Genomic DNA, 14,933 nt, shown 5'->3' on the forward strand with positions numbered 1-14,933 from the left:
GCCGGCAGCGATGGCGGGCGGCGGCGGGGGGAAGTCGTTCCTGGCCGAGGCGGGGTACGGCGAGCAGGAGCTGGACGCCAACTCCGCCCTGATGGAGCTCGACAAGGGTGGGTGCGGGGGGCAGGCGCTGCCCGGGGGGTGGGCGCGGGGCCGCCCGTGCCGTAACCGTGGCTCTCGTGCTAGGCCTGCGCTCCGGGAAGCTGGGCGAGCAGTGCGAGGCCGTGGTGCGCTTCCCGCGGCTGTTCCAGAAGTACCCCTTCCCCATCCTCATCAACTCCGCCTTCCTCAAGCTGGCCGACGTCTTCAGGGTCGGGTAAGCGGCGGTGGTCGGGGTTAGGGGGACGCGTGGCGCTGCCCTGGGGTGCGAGCCGCGGGGCCGTGCACGCCTGGCAGCAGCAGCAGCGGCTCCTTCTGGCTTCATCTCTGCCCGGCTGCTCCGGGGGATCCCGGTCCCAAAGCCTGCAGGGCACCGGCATCCCCTTCCCCTCCGCTGCTGGCAACGGGTTACCTTACCCGGAAGAGAACGGGGCCCAGGTGTCACACTAACAATGCCACGAAACCATATCCTGTCCATATGCCGTGCCCTAAATGTGCCCACTTCAACGTGCTGTTTCTAAAGCATGCACTTTACCTTTCTTTATTAACCCTCAGAAGTAATAAATTTGTATCACTTTGTACTTGAAGTCTCTGAATTTGCCCTATAAAGCAGCCCGATAAAGATAAGCACGTGTCTTCTAATAGAAACAACTTCCTGAGGCTCTGTGTGCTGAAAGTTACCCAGCAGAGTGAGAAGCACCTAGAGAAGATCCTCAACGTGGATGAGTTTGTGAAGAGGGTTTTTTCAGTAATTCATAGCAATGATCCAGTGGCTCGGGCTATTACGCTTCGGTACGTATGCATAAATGACCGTAATGCACTTCAACACTAGCTCGTTATTAGCTTACTGATCTTCAATAATAAAATCTGCAGCTACCATGAATGAAGTGTAGGAGTTGTCTTCTACATTTATCATACAGGTGAAAGCAGAGCTGATGCACCCCAGCACGCGGTTGGCCCTCTTGGCTGCCAGAGCACACTGTCGGCTCATGTTCAGCTTGCTGTCAATCACAACCCCTAGATCCTTTTCATAAAAGCGTCTTAAAAATGCTTTGTGTTTCTAGTGCCAAAGTGTGCTCTTAGTTTTGTAAGAATTTTTGAAGCTTATCACTTTTTTCCTTCCAAGCTAAAGGTACCAAAATATAATTGATGTTTTTATTGAAAGACAAACGTGAGACAGGCCAACACTTTTACATTGCCTACCATTAGTGTTTGTTTGTTTCTGTAATCAACATGAAAGGAACACACACAAAAACTGAAACTTTTGAGCAGTCCTTTCATGTTTCTGTTCAGTTTCATCTTGCATTTCTTGACAATCATTGTGCTTCCTGATCCCACTGTGATCTGTTTGTGTAGGATGTTGGGCAGTATGGCATCAATTATTCCCGAAAGGAAGAATGCACATCACAGTATTCGTCAGAGTTTGGATTCTCATGATAATGTGGAAGTTGAAGCTGCTATATTTGCTGCTGCCAACTTTTCTGCACAATCAAAGTAAGATGTAGTTTCTTCTCCATTTTTCATATTACAAAGAATGGAAACTTCATTGACACTGTTGCTCACAAAATTTAGTATTTTCTCCTCTGGTGCCAGCCAAGTCGTTTATAATAATTATATGTAATAACAGTGTCGTAGGGAAATCTGAATCAAGTTTAATAGGAAGCCTTTTTTCTAAAATACTAATGAAAAGCTCATAAATATAGGAATGCAAGGCAATAGAGAAACTTTAATCAAGGATTATTTTACAGAAATTATAGTTGGCAACTATGTGTAATGCTGCTTGTCACTTTGGTGCATATTTAAAAGCTCCCATTTTATCATTTGATCATTCCCATGTGTAGGAGTTCCAAAACCCCTTAAGACTGGGCAAGCACTCTTGTAAAAGGTTTTATTATTAAAATGCAAGGTTTGGTACTTCTGTTGATTTTTATTATTAACAATAATATTCAATTTATTTTTATTTCACCCAGTACTTTGTCATTTTCTCTACAGGGATTTTGCTGCAGGAATATGTAACAAAATCAGTGAGATGATTCAAGGTACATACAAATATTGACTGATAAATTGAAAAGCTCTAATTACTCTGAGAATTCTTTATCATCCATATATAAATATCAGATATCAGAACACTGTTGTCCTTACCCTCAAATAATTCCAGTTTTGGAATTAAAATTGCTGAGAAATAATCCATTATTGGGCTCTTAAAATCCAAGTGATCATAATGCCCCTTTGGTAAAGAATAAAAGCTCATCTGTAGTCCGGTGAATGAGATTCTATAATGCTATTGCAGGTTGCTTCAGATAAGTTAATATGTGTATTACCTGCAATGAGGCAAGGAGCCACCTTTCCAAAGCAGTCTTAAAGTGTGTGGTACTGTTATGGTTATGCTGGTAGCCAGTAGACGAGTTATTTGAAACTAATGCAGGTGTCTGCACAATCCACATCAAGCGGTGATAGTAATGCAAGGGCGTTGTGTGTCTTAGTACTGCCAAAAGACAGCACAATGGACTAACAGCCTGGCAATGTCTCTGTTCCCTGTTACAGGTTTAGCCACACCTGTGGACTTGAAATTGAAGCTGATCCCTATTCTACAGCACATGCATCATGATGCTAGCCTGGCCTCCAGCTCCCGGCAGCTGCTTCAGCAGCTGGTAACGTCATATCCTTCTACCAAGATGGTCATCGTTACTCTTCACACGTTTACTCTACTTGCTGCTTCTTCTTTGGTTGACATTCCCAAGCAGGTAATTCCTCCTGAATTCATGCCTTCAAATTAAAGTACAAAGCACATTTAAAACCAAACCAAAAAAACCTCAGATGCTAGATGATGCTGAAAATATATTAAAGGATATGCTGATTGCCACTACATACTATAGAGAATCTTCCTTGGAAACCAAGTGAATTAAGAAACCAAACAGGTCATTTTTTGGGTTTGTTTGTTTTGTTTTAATCAGAAAACGTCCATCTTTCGTGTAGAACCCATGCTTCGCTTCTTACTGCTGTATGTTCTCTTGGGTAGCGGGTGTGCCTTTCACCTTCCCTGCATGCAAGGAAATGAATAATTCAACTGCATAAAGTGCATTCAAAAATGAGTTTATTGAAGGACTGAGGAATTTGAGTCTGCTATAATTTAGGTCTATAAACCAAGTTGTGGGAAAGCAGTGATGGAAAAATACGATGCTTCTATGTTCTGTTAATGTGCTTTGTGGATGTGATTTATAGAGCAAGTCTGAACACAGCGACATTTGAGATTCATCTAACTAATCCTTGTAAAGTGGTCATAAAAAAATTATTGGCCTTCTTTTAATGCCATACAGCTACGGAATGCTGGTGTCTGTTACTGTTAGACTAATAGCATTGATCTGTCTGAAACTGCTTCGAATTGCTGATGTCTGTATTTCGGAGATAGTACTGAATCTAAGCCAACTGAAACAACACTAGAACATGTGATGTGCTTTTTTATGGCAGTAAGATGGTGTTTTAGGCTGTGTTTCTGCAATATGGCAGACTATGCTGCTTATGTAAGTCGAGTAGACAGAATGGAGTTGGAGAGCAAAACCATGGTTAACATGTTCATGCAGTCTCCCATTTGCTGGTTGTTCCATCTCCAAATCTCTAAAAAATTAATGCAACAAAGGACACAGTTACGTGTCATTTCAGTTAATTTGAGATAAATACTTAATGTGCTGGTGGGTGATTATTTTTTTACTTTTTAATCTGTTTGGGCTTTTTGGGTAGCTGCTAATACATACATAGTCCATCTGCTGGTCTCTGTTGAATTCAGATTATGTAGGCACCTGAATTAGCGTCACATTCCTGGAATATTTGCTATTAGCATAGTCATCACAATGTAAAGTGTTTACTGAGGTTTTTGGAAATGTTTTATCAGTATTTCTGTAAGAGCTGAAACAGCTCTCAGGGCTTCTTGGGTATGCAGGGCAGTGAAAAACAGTGTGCATGGGCAGAGAGGGAGAGAAGAATAGCAGGAATTGGCTGAAATCTTGCCATGGAATCACAGACTGCATAGAGGCTTTGCCATGTAGCAAGCAAACAGACATGTAGGGCATAGTAGTTTTAGATGAATATTCCCAAAGTTCCTCCTTGAGTCCTTTTGAAAAGGCTTCCTTCTAGTATCTCTTTCTCTTAATTAATGTACTTTGTTATAGGTCCAGCTTCTGTTGCAGTACTTGAAGAATGACCCCAGGAAGGCTGTGAAGAGGCTTGCAATCCAAGATTTAAAGTTGTTGGCCAACAAGACACCGCATACGTGGACAAGAGAAAATATTCAGGTTTATGCATTTTTTAGCTAAAGTTTATTACAAAACTTGGCAATAAGTTATAGAACTCTTTCCAAAAGAATACTTTTGGAAGTGAAGGAAGAACGTGCCTCTCCATATCCTTAATATAGACAAAATCTGACAGATTAGCCAAATGTTAATGAACAACTGAAGTATAATAACTGAGGAAAGGCACTTATGTGTAGTAGGCCTTTTTGCAGTAAAGAAAAAAATTTTGCACCTGACAAACTCATTTAAGATAGTAGACATAGAAGCTGAATGTTTTTGTTAATGCTGTGATACTGAACATGTATTAATGCCCTCATGTCACAACGTCTTGTGGCTGTGGCATGTGTCAAAGCGAGTCATCCAGCAAGGTATGCTTGAACAGATAAAAGTAACTTTGATTTTATCACTAAGAATCAATGGGTTATTTTCAGTAATGTCTTTGTGACTCTTCATGTATGAGTGAGTTCCTAAAAGGTGTTTGTAGCATATCTGCGTTATCTGGGGAAACCATTGTTACATTGGAAATAGGATTGCATCTGTCTTTCGATTGCAGTTGTACATTTACATTTCTTTCGCCCCCCTTGCCTTTCTCTTTTTCTGGTAGAAATAACTATAGAAAATAACTTCAGGTTAAATTAGATTCTAATTGGAAAAGTAAATATTTCAAAAGCTTAATGACAGAGGCTTATAGCTCTGCTTATCTGATTTTAGTGCTCTTGGAAAGCTACTTTTGCTATATGTTGTTGGAGTATAAGATAATTGGGCAGAAAAAATACGTAGTTCTTCTGTTGTTAATAGTCATATGAGAAATAACACATGCTTTTCTTTGTCTCCAGTACAACGAGATGATGATTTAGTGTGTAGAGGTTTTTGTTTTAGTGAAATGGTTCATTTTCCATAATGTTTTAATCTCAGAAATTTATTTCTCTTAGGAATTGTAAGGAACTGCTTAATGGTTTATGAATTCTTTGTGTTCAAAATGTTATTCTATACCATTACATCTGGATGGTAGTTGTCTTAGTACAAGTGAGGGACATGGTAACATGGCTTTCATCATTATACGATGTCTTAAAATCAGTATTTTTGCTGGTTGAAATGCACAGGAGACAGTTCTGCTGTCATTGGAAGTAGACCAGTGACTGGGTTAGTGTCTACAGCACATTACTACTTGCTGAGCCACATACAGTGGTCATGAGAGATCTTTCTGTGTTCTGAAGTTTTAACGTTTTGAGTTGGACAACTCTTTCCCATATATTTAAACAACTTGATAAATGTTTATACAGCAGGGACTGGGACAGACCCTCTTTTTCTCATGGCAAAACCTCTTTCTGGTACCGTTTCAGCAGTGTTAACTTTCTAGCATTTTGGGTCTGGGTAGGTCAGAGAGGAGGCTTTGTCTTCAGACTGTGGAGGCTTTACTGGCTTTCAGACTTTGGTTTTAGAAGCTGATGCCTTTGATGCTAAAGCAGTTCATTAGGATATATATGTCAAGATATTTTCCAGATGTGTCTGTCCTTTAATGCTTATCAGGTGGGCTATGGGAAATCCTGCTTTGATTCTTTGGCATTTTTTCCATCAATTTTGCCTGTTTTGGTTGTATGCCCTTCTCATGGTGTTTTTCAAGACGTTGGCTTCAGACCATAATGTATTTTTGTTTATATATAAGCACATATCTGTTTCTTAATGCTATCGTGTAAGAGCAGCATTTGGTCCAAGGGTGCTGTTGCTGAGCACTTCAGATGTGTTAACTAAGGAGAACTTACCAATGAAGACACAAGTTCTTGTGTTTAGTGAGATAGAAATGAAAAAGGGGAGTTCTTACAGTGCTGCATGTCTGTGTAATCCTGGCTGTTTACACTGTAACTAGATTGGAAAGGGACAAGTCCTAAACCATGATTTTCTGGAAGTTACCGAAGGTGCATTTCTTCCTACTGACTGCAAAGGTAACTGACTACAGCCTGCAGTCTGTCCTGCCAAGTCTTCTAGATTTCCGCATAGGTACTATTTCAAGTATCCTCTGTCCCTCAGTCCTGCGGATTGTTTTAAGGCAAAATGCTCAATATAGCTCTAATAGACTAGAGAATTGTCCTAAAAGCTTTTGCAATGTTTGGTCTATGAGACATGATAATATTTTTGTCACTGCTTTTTAATCAATAAAGTGGTTTGTAAGTGGTGTTTCCTAGCATACAAGATCCACTGTCAATTTTTAGCAAGCCATATCCTCAATCTACTAAAACCAGTGCTTCGGGACATGAGTTCTAACTTCTGAATTCAGTATAAGTATTTTCAATGGGAAAAATTCTGATTCATAGAACTTCTCGCAGACAAGTACAACTAAATATTTAATACAGATAGCTCATGGGACTTCCTTCCCTTTGTATCTTCTCCCTTCTCTTAATCTGTAGGCGCTGTGTGAATCTGCTCTTCACACCCCTTATGATAGTTTGAAACTGGGCATGCTATCTGTTCTCTCCACGTTATCAGGGACCATTGCCATTAAACAGTACTTCAGCAGCGCTCCAGGTAAGAAAGCTAGATCAGATGATTACTTAAGCATTTTTGGTGGATTGGCTACCTACTGGTAAACAGGTCAATCACTAAACACTTTGTGGCATATTCTTAAAGTATACTTTTCCTCCAAAACACTGATGGTCATTTAGGCTGTTTTCACTGTATGTAGTCTTATATGGGATAGTAATATATCGATAGACCCAGTCATGGTCTGTTCTGGATTTTGTGGCTAATAAACTTTGTTTACCTCTGGGTTTTAAAATTCTATTTATACACTAAGGAAACAGCATGCTTCTTAACTGGTCAACCTGTATTCTGCTTAAGGTGCTTTGAAATCATGGATTTGCATGGTTTATTAGTATGAATAAACTGAGCAATGAAGCATGGAGGCTTTATGGTGTGAGAAAGAGTAGACATTTCAAAATGGTTCAGGATGTCTCATTCTTAAAATGGTGATAGTTCCTGAAACATCAACCTTTAGACCTGGATACTCTCTTGTGTATATCTAACTTGCATTCAAGAAAGGCTTTTGTGTTTGTTTATATTGGAATACATGTTAAAATGATAGGATGAAAACATATGAATTAAAATAAATGATTTAACAAGCAACAAAAGCACCCTAGGTCAATGCAGATTTCGTGCATAAATGTACTTGAAAGATTTGTGGTACAATTAAGAAATGTGCTCTTTTATGTCCTGTCTGTCTTCTCTTTATTTAGGAACAGCAGCTACAACTGCAAGATCATTTGATTTAGTAAAACTAGCACAGGAGTGCTGTTACCATAATAACCGTGGCATTGCAGCTCATGGAGTGAGAATTCTAACTAATATATCAGCCTCTTGTCAGGAAAAAGGTAAATGAAAGCAAGGACGATGAAATGAGTCTATTTACAGTCAGGCTTATGCACTTAACACATATTAACTGGTTTTGTCTGTAAGGCTGTCTGATCCTTTACCCTGGTCAGGAAGAATGGGGACTGTAATCTAGTAGAAAAAGTTTTGTAGGATTTTATGAATGGTTGGTAAGGTTCCATCTTCTGTTAACTTACAGAAAATTACCAAGTGCAGCAGAGCTCCTGTTAAATAAAAGCTTGTCTTACCTATGTTGTAAACTACTGAATTTCTTGTTGGCCTTTGAAAACTCTTAGAACAAAGTCTGTTGCAAAAGAATAACGTGACATTTAGAAGGCATAGTCTAGAATTGTTATGTTGACCCTACATGTGTCACAGTTGATGTGACTGGTGAATAGTTATCTGAGAGATTGAATTGTTTGAAATCAAAATAAAGTAAGGCAGAATTATTAGGAAAATACTCATCCATCATCACTGCAACACCAGTGCAAGTATTACATTGATTATGATCAGAAACTGTAACAGGGAGCTGACTGACTGTTTCTTTTTCTTAGATCTTCTGCCTTTGGAGCAAGATGCAGTTTTTGGCTTAGAGTCTCTTCTTGTTCTTTGTAGTCAAGATGGCAGTCCAGGAGCTCAAGCAACCTTAAAGGTGACACTACTGTTGTCTTTTCATTAACACAGCTGTAAGTTACAGTAATGGTTTGTATAGCAGAAGGGCTAATGTGCACCAGATCCTTTTTTAGTGGAAGCATAGCATATTGGGGAAAAAACAAATTTTTTCTGTGTTTTGCCAGTAACTGGAGTTCAGAGTGGTAGTACGCAACTGTAACATGACCTCTCTCAGCTCTAGAGTAAGCTGATTGTCATAATGGAAAAAAGATGCATCCCTCTGATGAACAGCTGTAAGGAAACAAACTTCAGCATGGGATGGAGGTGTCTGTGGAGGATGGAGAAATTTTTGGAATGACCCTGATTTTTGGAGATGGGGATGCAATTTGTACATGATTACAATATTCCTATGATCTATTATTTTTATTATTTTACTTCATAAGCTGCTACCAGGAATTTAGTCTAGTTATTTACCTGTAAAGGTTGATAAGAGAAAGAAGATTTATCATTTCTTGAATTTGTGGTATGTTTGTGCTGTGAGCTCAGGGATAGAGACTTGGACTCTTAGGATATCATCTCTGTGTGGTATGTGATTCTGAAAATACTAGCTCTTCTGCGTTTCTGTAGTCATGCTTTCAGTTAAGTATCTGATTTTGTTTTATTTTTTAAATAGATATATTCATTGTATGTATTGATGTGTGTGAATTGCAGATCACCTTAACTTGCATGGTGAAGTTGGTCAAGAGCCGTCCTCACCTGAGCCAGTCGGTGGTTGAGTCTCTGTTGACCCAGCTGCACAGTGCCCAGGATGCTGCTAGGATCCTCATGTGCCACTGTTTGGCAGCTATTGCCATGCAGCTGCCCATCTTAGCAGATGGGATGCTAGGAGACCTGATGGACCTCTACAAAGTAATTGGACGATCTGCCACAGATAAAAAACAGGAACTCTTGGTAAGACCTCCATCTGGTGAACAATCCTTGATGGATAAAGCCTATATAAACTACTGTAGATGGAATTTTATTTTAATTTTATGTTTTTGTTTTAAAGGAGGTCTAAGCCATTTGGTATGCCCAAGTTGATGTGCCAGCCTATAGCCTTATTTTTGGTTTTCTTTTAAGCTTTGACTGCGTAGTTCAGCTCTATCTATGAGGTGTGATTTTGATGTTGAATGCTGGCGTATGTGTTCCATTAGATTTGCCAGCAGATGGCACTGCTTAGACAAAGCTAGCTATAGAAGGTATTGGGATAGTCTGTCAAATAATGCTTAGAGGGGAAACAAGATGGCAGACCTCAAGCTGCATGTGGTAGTCTGATACATGTCATTGACAACAAATAGTTTAGTTACCCCAAATGTTAAGATTGACATATGACAGGGAAGAGTTCTTTGGTTAAAATATATGTTAAGTCTTTGTAGTTTTGAGTCCAAAATCAAGCAGACCATTTCTGGTAGTTTAAGAAATGGGGCTGGGTTGTTTTTCTTTGATATTTTTTTCTCCTTGTTTTTTGTTTTGTTCCTGGAATCCACCCTTCTTCCTTCATCCTTCTACTCTTCACTAGGTTTCTCTTGCCACAGTGATATTTGTTTCCAGTCAGAAAGCCTTATCTTCAGAAATCAAAACTGTTATCAAACAGCAGCTTGAGAATGCCTCCAATGGATGGACAGCTTACAGGATAGCCAGGCAGGCTTCCAGAATGGTAAGTGCAAACATTCAGAGAAAAATGTGTGTGGTGTAGTTGGAAGGATGCTAGTGATTTCTTAGATCTGGAAAAAGAAAAGAAAATGATAGGAGTCAGAAGGAAGAAACCAATATGGGGGGGGGGGGGAGAATATATAATGTTCTCTCCTAATTCCTTTAAATGCTGATTCAGATATATACCGTTCAGGGCAGTCATCCAATCAGGATGGTTTTCCTAGCCATTTGTCTTTTTGAAGTATTTGAGAAGGATGAAGGTAACAGCCTCAAAAATGTCCTTTTTTTGGAGCACGTGGACTCTGCATTGCATAGCTGCTCTTTAGAAGGTGATACAGGCCATCCTGATGTGTGCTTCTCTTCAGTGTGAAGAAAGGAAGGAAAAGATACTGTTTTTCTGTTCCCTTCCATCAAGTCATAGATGGGGTTAGAATTGCATAGAAACCCTAGTACAAAATGCTTAGGTAACTTTAAATAGATAAAGTACATAATGCAGAAGAGAGGACTGAGCATAGTGCTGTTTTGGTAAATCAGTCAGGGTTCCTGGTTTTAACTCTGAGCTGATCTTGATAGCTCCAAACCCAGTGTTACTGTGAGGATGAAAGAGATGTCTTCAGGTTTTTGTTGGTTTGTGTTTTTTTTTTTTTGTTGTTTGTTTGTTTTTTTTAAAAAAGGCTTGACAAGGTAAGAAACAAATACAGAAATTTACTGTTCTGTATAAATAAATACTGTAGTTAATACAGGCTGGTGTCTCCATAAAATAAGGCTTTGTGGTTTTATTTATTGTTAGCATTGTCATGATCAAACAATTGAAAGAAGTTTCACTATATTTATTTTTGAAGTATGACTAATTCTGGTGATGTTACTCTTCTTATTTGCATTTGTTACTTAAAAACCCATGGCCTTCTTTCTTATCCCTTCTAAACATTGTCATTACAGGGTAACCATGACATGGCCAGAGAGCTGTATCAAAGCCTGCTGACTCAGGTGGCCTCAGAACACTTCTACTTCTGGCTGAACAGTTTGAAGGAGTTTTCCCATGCAGAGCAGTGTCTGACAGGTTTGCAAGAGGACAACTATAGCTCAGCGCTTTCTTGCATTGCTGAAGCTTTAAAGTCATATCACAAAGGAATAGCATCACTGACGGTTAGCACAGAGCTTCTACTTCGCTGATAGTGGTTTTGTGTATTGTAGGTCCATTTAGTTCCTGTTCTTAAACCTCTGAAAAGTTTTTGCAGATGTCTGACATCTGCCAGCCTCTTTTTGAGAGGACTGCAAGGAAAAGCCAGTTTTAACCCACTGTATCTTCAGAGACAAGGTTCTGTAGCTAAGCTGACTAGCTAGTATCTCTCTTTTCTGCCTTCCCACCTCTTGACTTCCTGTCTTGATCAAATCATGTGATATGACAAATTTTTTTTTCTTGACATTACAGTACTCGAAATTTTTCACTCCTTATATTGGCTGAATAAATGCTGTTGTAATGATTTAGCATGGGAATTTGTCTGAATTGGTTCCTAGCTTGTTGAGATGCTGAGAGGATTGAATTGTCCTCCTTCCTCCTACTGAGTTCACATTGCCTTGTATTTAACAATGTGGTCCTATGGAATCCTAACAATAAAGCAACACCAATTCACTAAGAGGAATTCATGCTTCAATATTTCTCTAACATCTAGAAGACATGGAGAGACCCATCTAATTAGATGTTTATATTTAATACAGACAGGAAAATATTGTTGCTGAAACAGGTCAATCTGTGGGTCAGTAACTTAATCTCTTTCCCTAGATTTTTTTTTTCTGTTGAAGAATTTCTGTCTTCATCTCATCTCCTCTGCTGACTTCATTTCCTGTGTTGCCATGCATATTGCACTCAGAAAAGCACTTCCTTCTGAATTGTGGTCCACAGGAGTGAGTGCAGATTTTAGAGGGTTAGAGAAGAGGAAGCTGTGCGTCTTTTTTGGTTGTTGTGATTTTTTTGTTTGTTTGCTGGTTGTCTGTTGCTGACTCCTTGCACTGTTACAAATTTCTCACCACGCTTGAGTCTCTCAGCTGTGAAAGGAGCTGCTCACTGCTTGCATCTACATAACTCAGTGTTGCAAAGGGGAGCAAAGTGTCACAAAGGGCCCATGGTAGTCTAACTGCAGAAGATTTTAGCTGTCTCTCTTTCCTCTGGCTCCAGCTTTACTGTTGCTTCTGTTTCATTGTAGAGCATCACTCAGCACTATTGGCACTGCAGACCATTAGTGCAAGTGATGAAGCCTGTGTAGTTGTCCACCTTGTAGCTAGAAAACGCTGTGCCAGGTAATCTGTTGCAGATGTTCAGTCAGCCCAGTTTAGCGATGATGAAATATGCAGGCAGTATCAGATCTCATCAGGAAATTTCTCAATTCCTTCTTGATATACGTGCACCCCTCCTTCTTACATTGCTGTAATTGCAGAATGTCTTTTCATGTGAGTTTCTCCCCTTGAGGGAAAAAGTCTAATTACTTTATGGACGAGAGGTGTGTGGGGCAGGGAGTTGTCATCAAGTCTGTCAGCCACAGTCCCCTCTGTCTCACAGTGTGCTTCCTTGTGCTGTTAGCAAGGGTTTTGAAGTAAGACTTAATCCTTTTTACACAGAACGCTCATCTCTTTGGAAACTTTGCTTGTTTTTCACTGCTGGTAATCCAGAGAAGATACAGAATTTGAACAAAGCATTTGTATAATTAAGTAGCACTAACTCCAAATATGTTGATAAGCGGCATCATTTGAAGAACTTAACTGAGCCAAAGAACTTTCTGTCATTTTCACAAAAAGAACTGTAACTCAATTATTGGCCATGGCTATGTGGGGAGCAGATAATATAAATTGTAATATTAATGAGACAAGCTTATATTTCCATTTACAAGAATCAAGACTGATTTGTTCTACTAAAAATGTCTTTTTTTTTCTGATCTAAAGTACTGAGACTTCACTCTGTAAAAACATGAGCTCTCTGTAGAGTAATTATTACAGTACAGTGAGGTCTTTTCCTCAGAGGATTTTCTGAGACTACCCTTGCAGAATAAACTGAGCAACTTCCATTCAAAAGTGGAGGCAGGGGGATGGTTATGCCCTTGGAGAAGGGAAAGTGAAATGCTAAGGGGGGCGGAATAGCTTAAGTGGAGAATAGCTTGAGTCTTGCTTAAGACATTTTCTTTGGTTGAAATCTAACCCAATAGTTTAAGGTGATTGCAGTTGGCTGATGTTTCCTTACTTCAGTCAATCGTAGGCCAGTTCTCAGATGACATGGGATGTTTGTGAAATACTTGTTTTCCTGTCAGAAAACAAAAAAATAGTTCTTGGTAAGGTATTGTAGAAGGGTTGTAACTTCTCACTTCCAGAAGTGGCCTCTGCTGTTGTGAAATGAGAAGCACTGAGTAAGACATGCAAAAGTTCAGTATTTATCCATTCTCTGTGTAAAAGAATGTCCTAGTGCTTTGTTTTGCAGGCAGGTTTCCTCTCAGCTAGAGAAAAAAGGGTGGTCCTCTCAAATCCATCAGAACAGAAAAAATAAGTAATGGATTATTGGTCTGACTAGTATCAAATCTTTTGAGTGCTGCAATTTGCCCCCTCCTAGCTTTCTTAAGCTGTCATGGATGCTTCTCCGAGACAGATAAGCTCTTAAGGAACAGAATTTGATAGAGACATAATTTCTAAAAAATAGCAGCATTTTCCTCCTGGGGTTCTGTTGTTTACACTTCTTGGTTGTCACTGAACTGTCCCTGTCTTCATCAGATGCAAGGTTCAGTGCCTTTGTTCCTGTCCATTTCACAATTCCAAGAAAATCAAAGTTGATTATTCCTTTTTGGTGCAGGTATCTTTAGCCAGTTTTTTAGCCAGTGGCTCATGCAGAGAATCACTTTTTCAGTCCTCTGTGAATCAGAAGGCAAACTGTGTCCTCCCTTAGGGCAGGGACTATCTGGACTAGTCATTTGAAGTCTAAAGGCTTGGCCTTTAGGAAATAGGTGCCCTAATAGTACTGTAGCTGCTCAAGTCACACTTGGTACAAGGATGATACACTTGAAGTACAGCTTAATAATTCTGTAAACTTCCGTGGCCTTAATATTCAGCATGATTTACATCGAGCAAATCCGTTAATTGTGGTTTTGAAAAACAGCTTTTGGTACTGACCTGGAGAGTTCAGTTGTCTGATGAGACAGTTCAGTGACATTGCAAAGTTATTTTACCATGTTTGCTTTTGACCCAGATTGCCAACATTCCTATTACTGTGTTTCAGGCTGCTAGTACACCACTTAATCCTCTGAGCTTTCAGTGTGGATTTGTGAAACTCAGGATTGACCTTCTGCAAGCTTTTTCTCAACTTATTTGTACCTGCAACAGCCTAAAAACAAGTCCACCACCAGCTATTGCCACAACAATTGCTATGACATCAGGAAACGATCTCCAACGGTGTGGACGCATCTCTAACCAGGCATGTATTCTTGTTCCACTCTTCAGTGTAGTTACTTTTATAACTGGTGTGAATTTTGTTTCTCAGCAGAGATACCAGATGAAAGAATTGAAAAGCATCTGTGAAAAGTGTGACTGAACAGTAGGCCTTCGTTTTCCCCTATAACTGTAGGGAAGCAGAGCATGTTTTTCCACATTTGTGCACACAGTTTCCAAGAATATGCAGGCAGTAACCCAGGCAATACACTCAAAATTGCAGCAAGACCTTTCCACCTTGCTTTGAAACACATCAGATACTGTGATTATATTAGTTAAAAGTAAAAATACACATTTAAGGCTCGCACTGTAATTCTTCCTGGTGAGTGTTGGCAAGCAGCTTGGTACCATACCGAATACCAAAGCAGCGGGTTTCTAAATGCATGTAGCCTGCAAGAAGGAATCAGTGGGTAGTCTTTG

At 39.7% G+C, this 14,933-nt stretch overlaps 1 protein-coding gene across 6 annotated transcripts in view; it reads left to right on the plus strand.

Annotated features, from left to right (window-relative positions):
- The first annotated feature begins 7 nt into the window (after window positions 1-7).
- Window positions 8-14,933, plus strand: part of INTS7 (integrator complex subunit 7) — a 41,041-nt gene continuing 26,115 nt past the window's right edge. For all 6 annotated transcript variants that reach the window (XR_014317256.1, XR_014317257.1, XM_082757608.1 and 3 more), the window contains exons 1-14: window positions 8-107; window positions 184-313; window positions 742-888; window positions 1,453-1,590; window positions 2,089-2,135; window positions 2,641-2,840; window positions 4,263-4,385; window positions 6,788-6,905; window positions 7,613-7,747; window positions 8,300-8,397; window positions 9,069-9,308; window positions 9,916-10,053; window positions 10,989-11,195; window positions 14,305-14,499. Coding sequence is in view for 4 of the 6 variants with exons in the window: in XM_082757608.1 (XP_082613734.1) it covers window positions 11-107; window positions 184-313; window positions 742-888; window positions 1,453-1,590; window positions 2,089-2,135; window positions 2,641-2,840; window positions 4,263-4,385; window positions 6,788-6,905; window positions 7,613-7,747; window positions 8,300-8,397; window positions 9,069-9,308; window positions 9,916-10,053; window positions 10,989-11,195; window positions 14,305-14,499 (2,013 nt within the window). In the remaining 2 variants the exon portion in view is untranslated. The remainder of the gene's footprint in view (window positions 108-183; window positions 314-741; window positions 889-1,452; window positions 1,591-2,088; window positions 2,136-2,640; window positions 2,841-4,262; window positions 4,386-6,787; window positions 6,906-7,612; window positions 7,748-8,299; window positions 8,398-9,068; window positions 9,309-9,915; window positions 10,054-10,988; window positions 11,196-14,304; window positions 14,500-14,933) is intronic.

This window comes from Aythya marila (assembly GCF_965140915.1).
Source record: "Aythya marila genome assembly, chromosome: 3".
In the NCBI taxonomy this organism is placed as follows: domain Eukaryota; kingdom Metazoa; phylum Chordata; class Aves; order Anseriformes; family Anatidae; genus Aythya; species Aythya marila.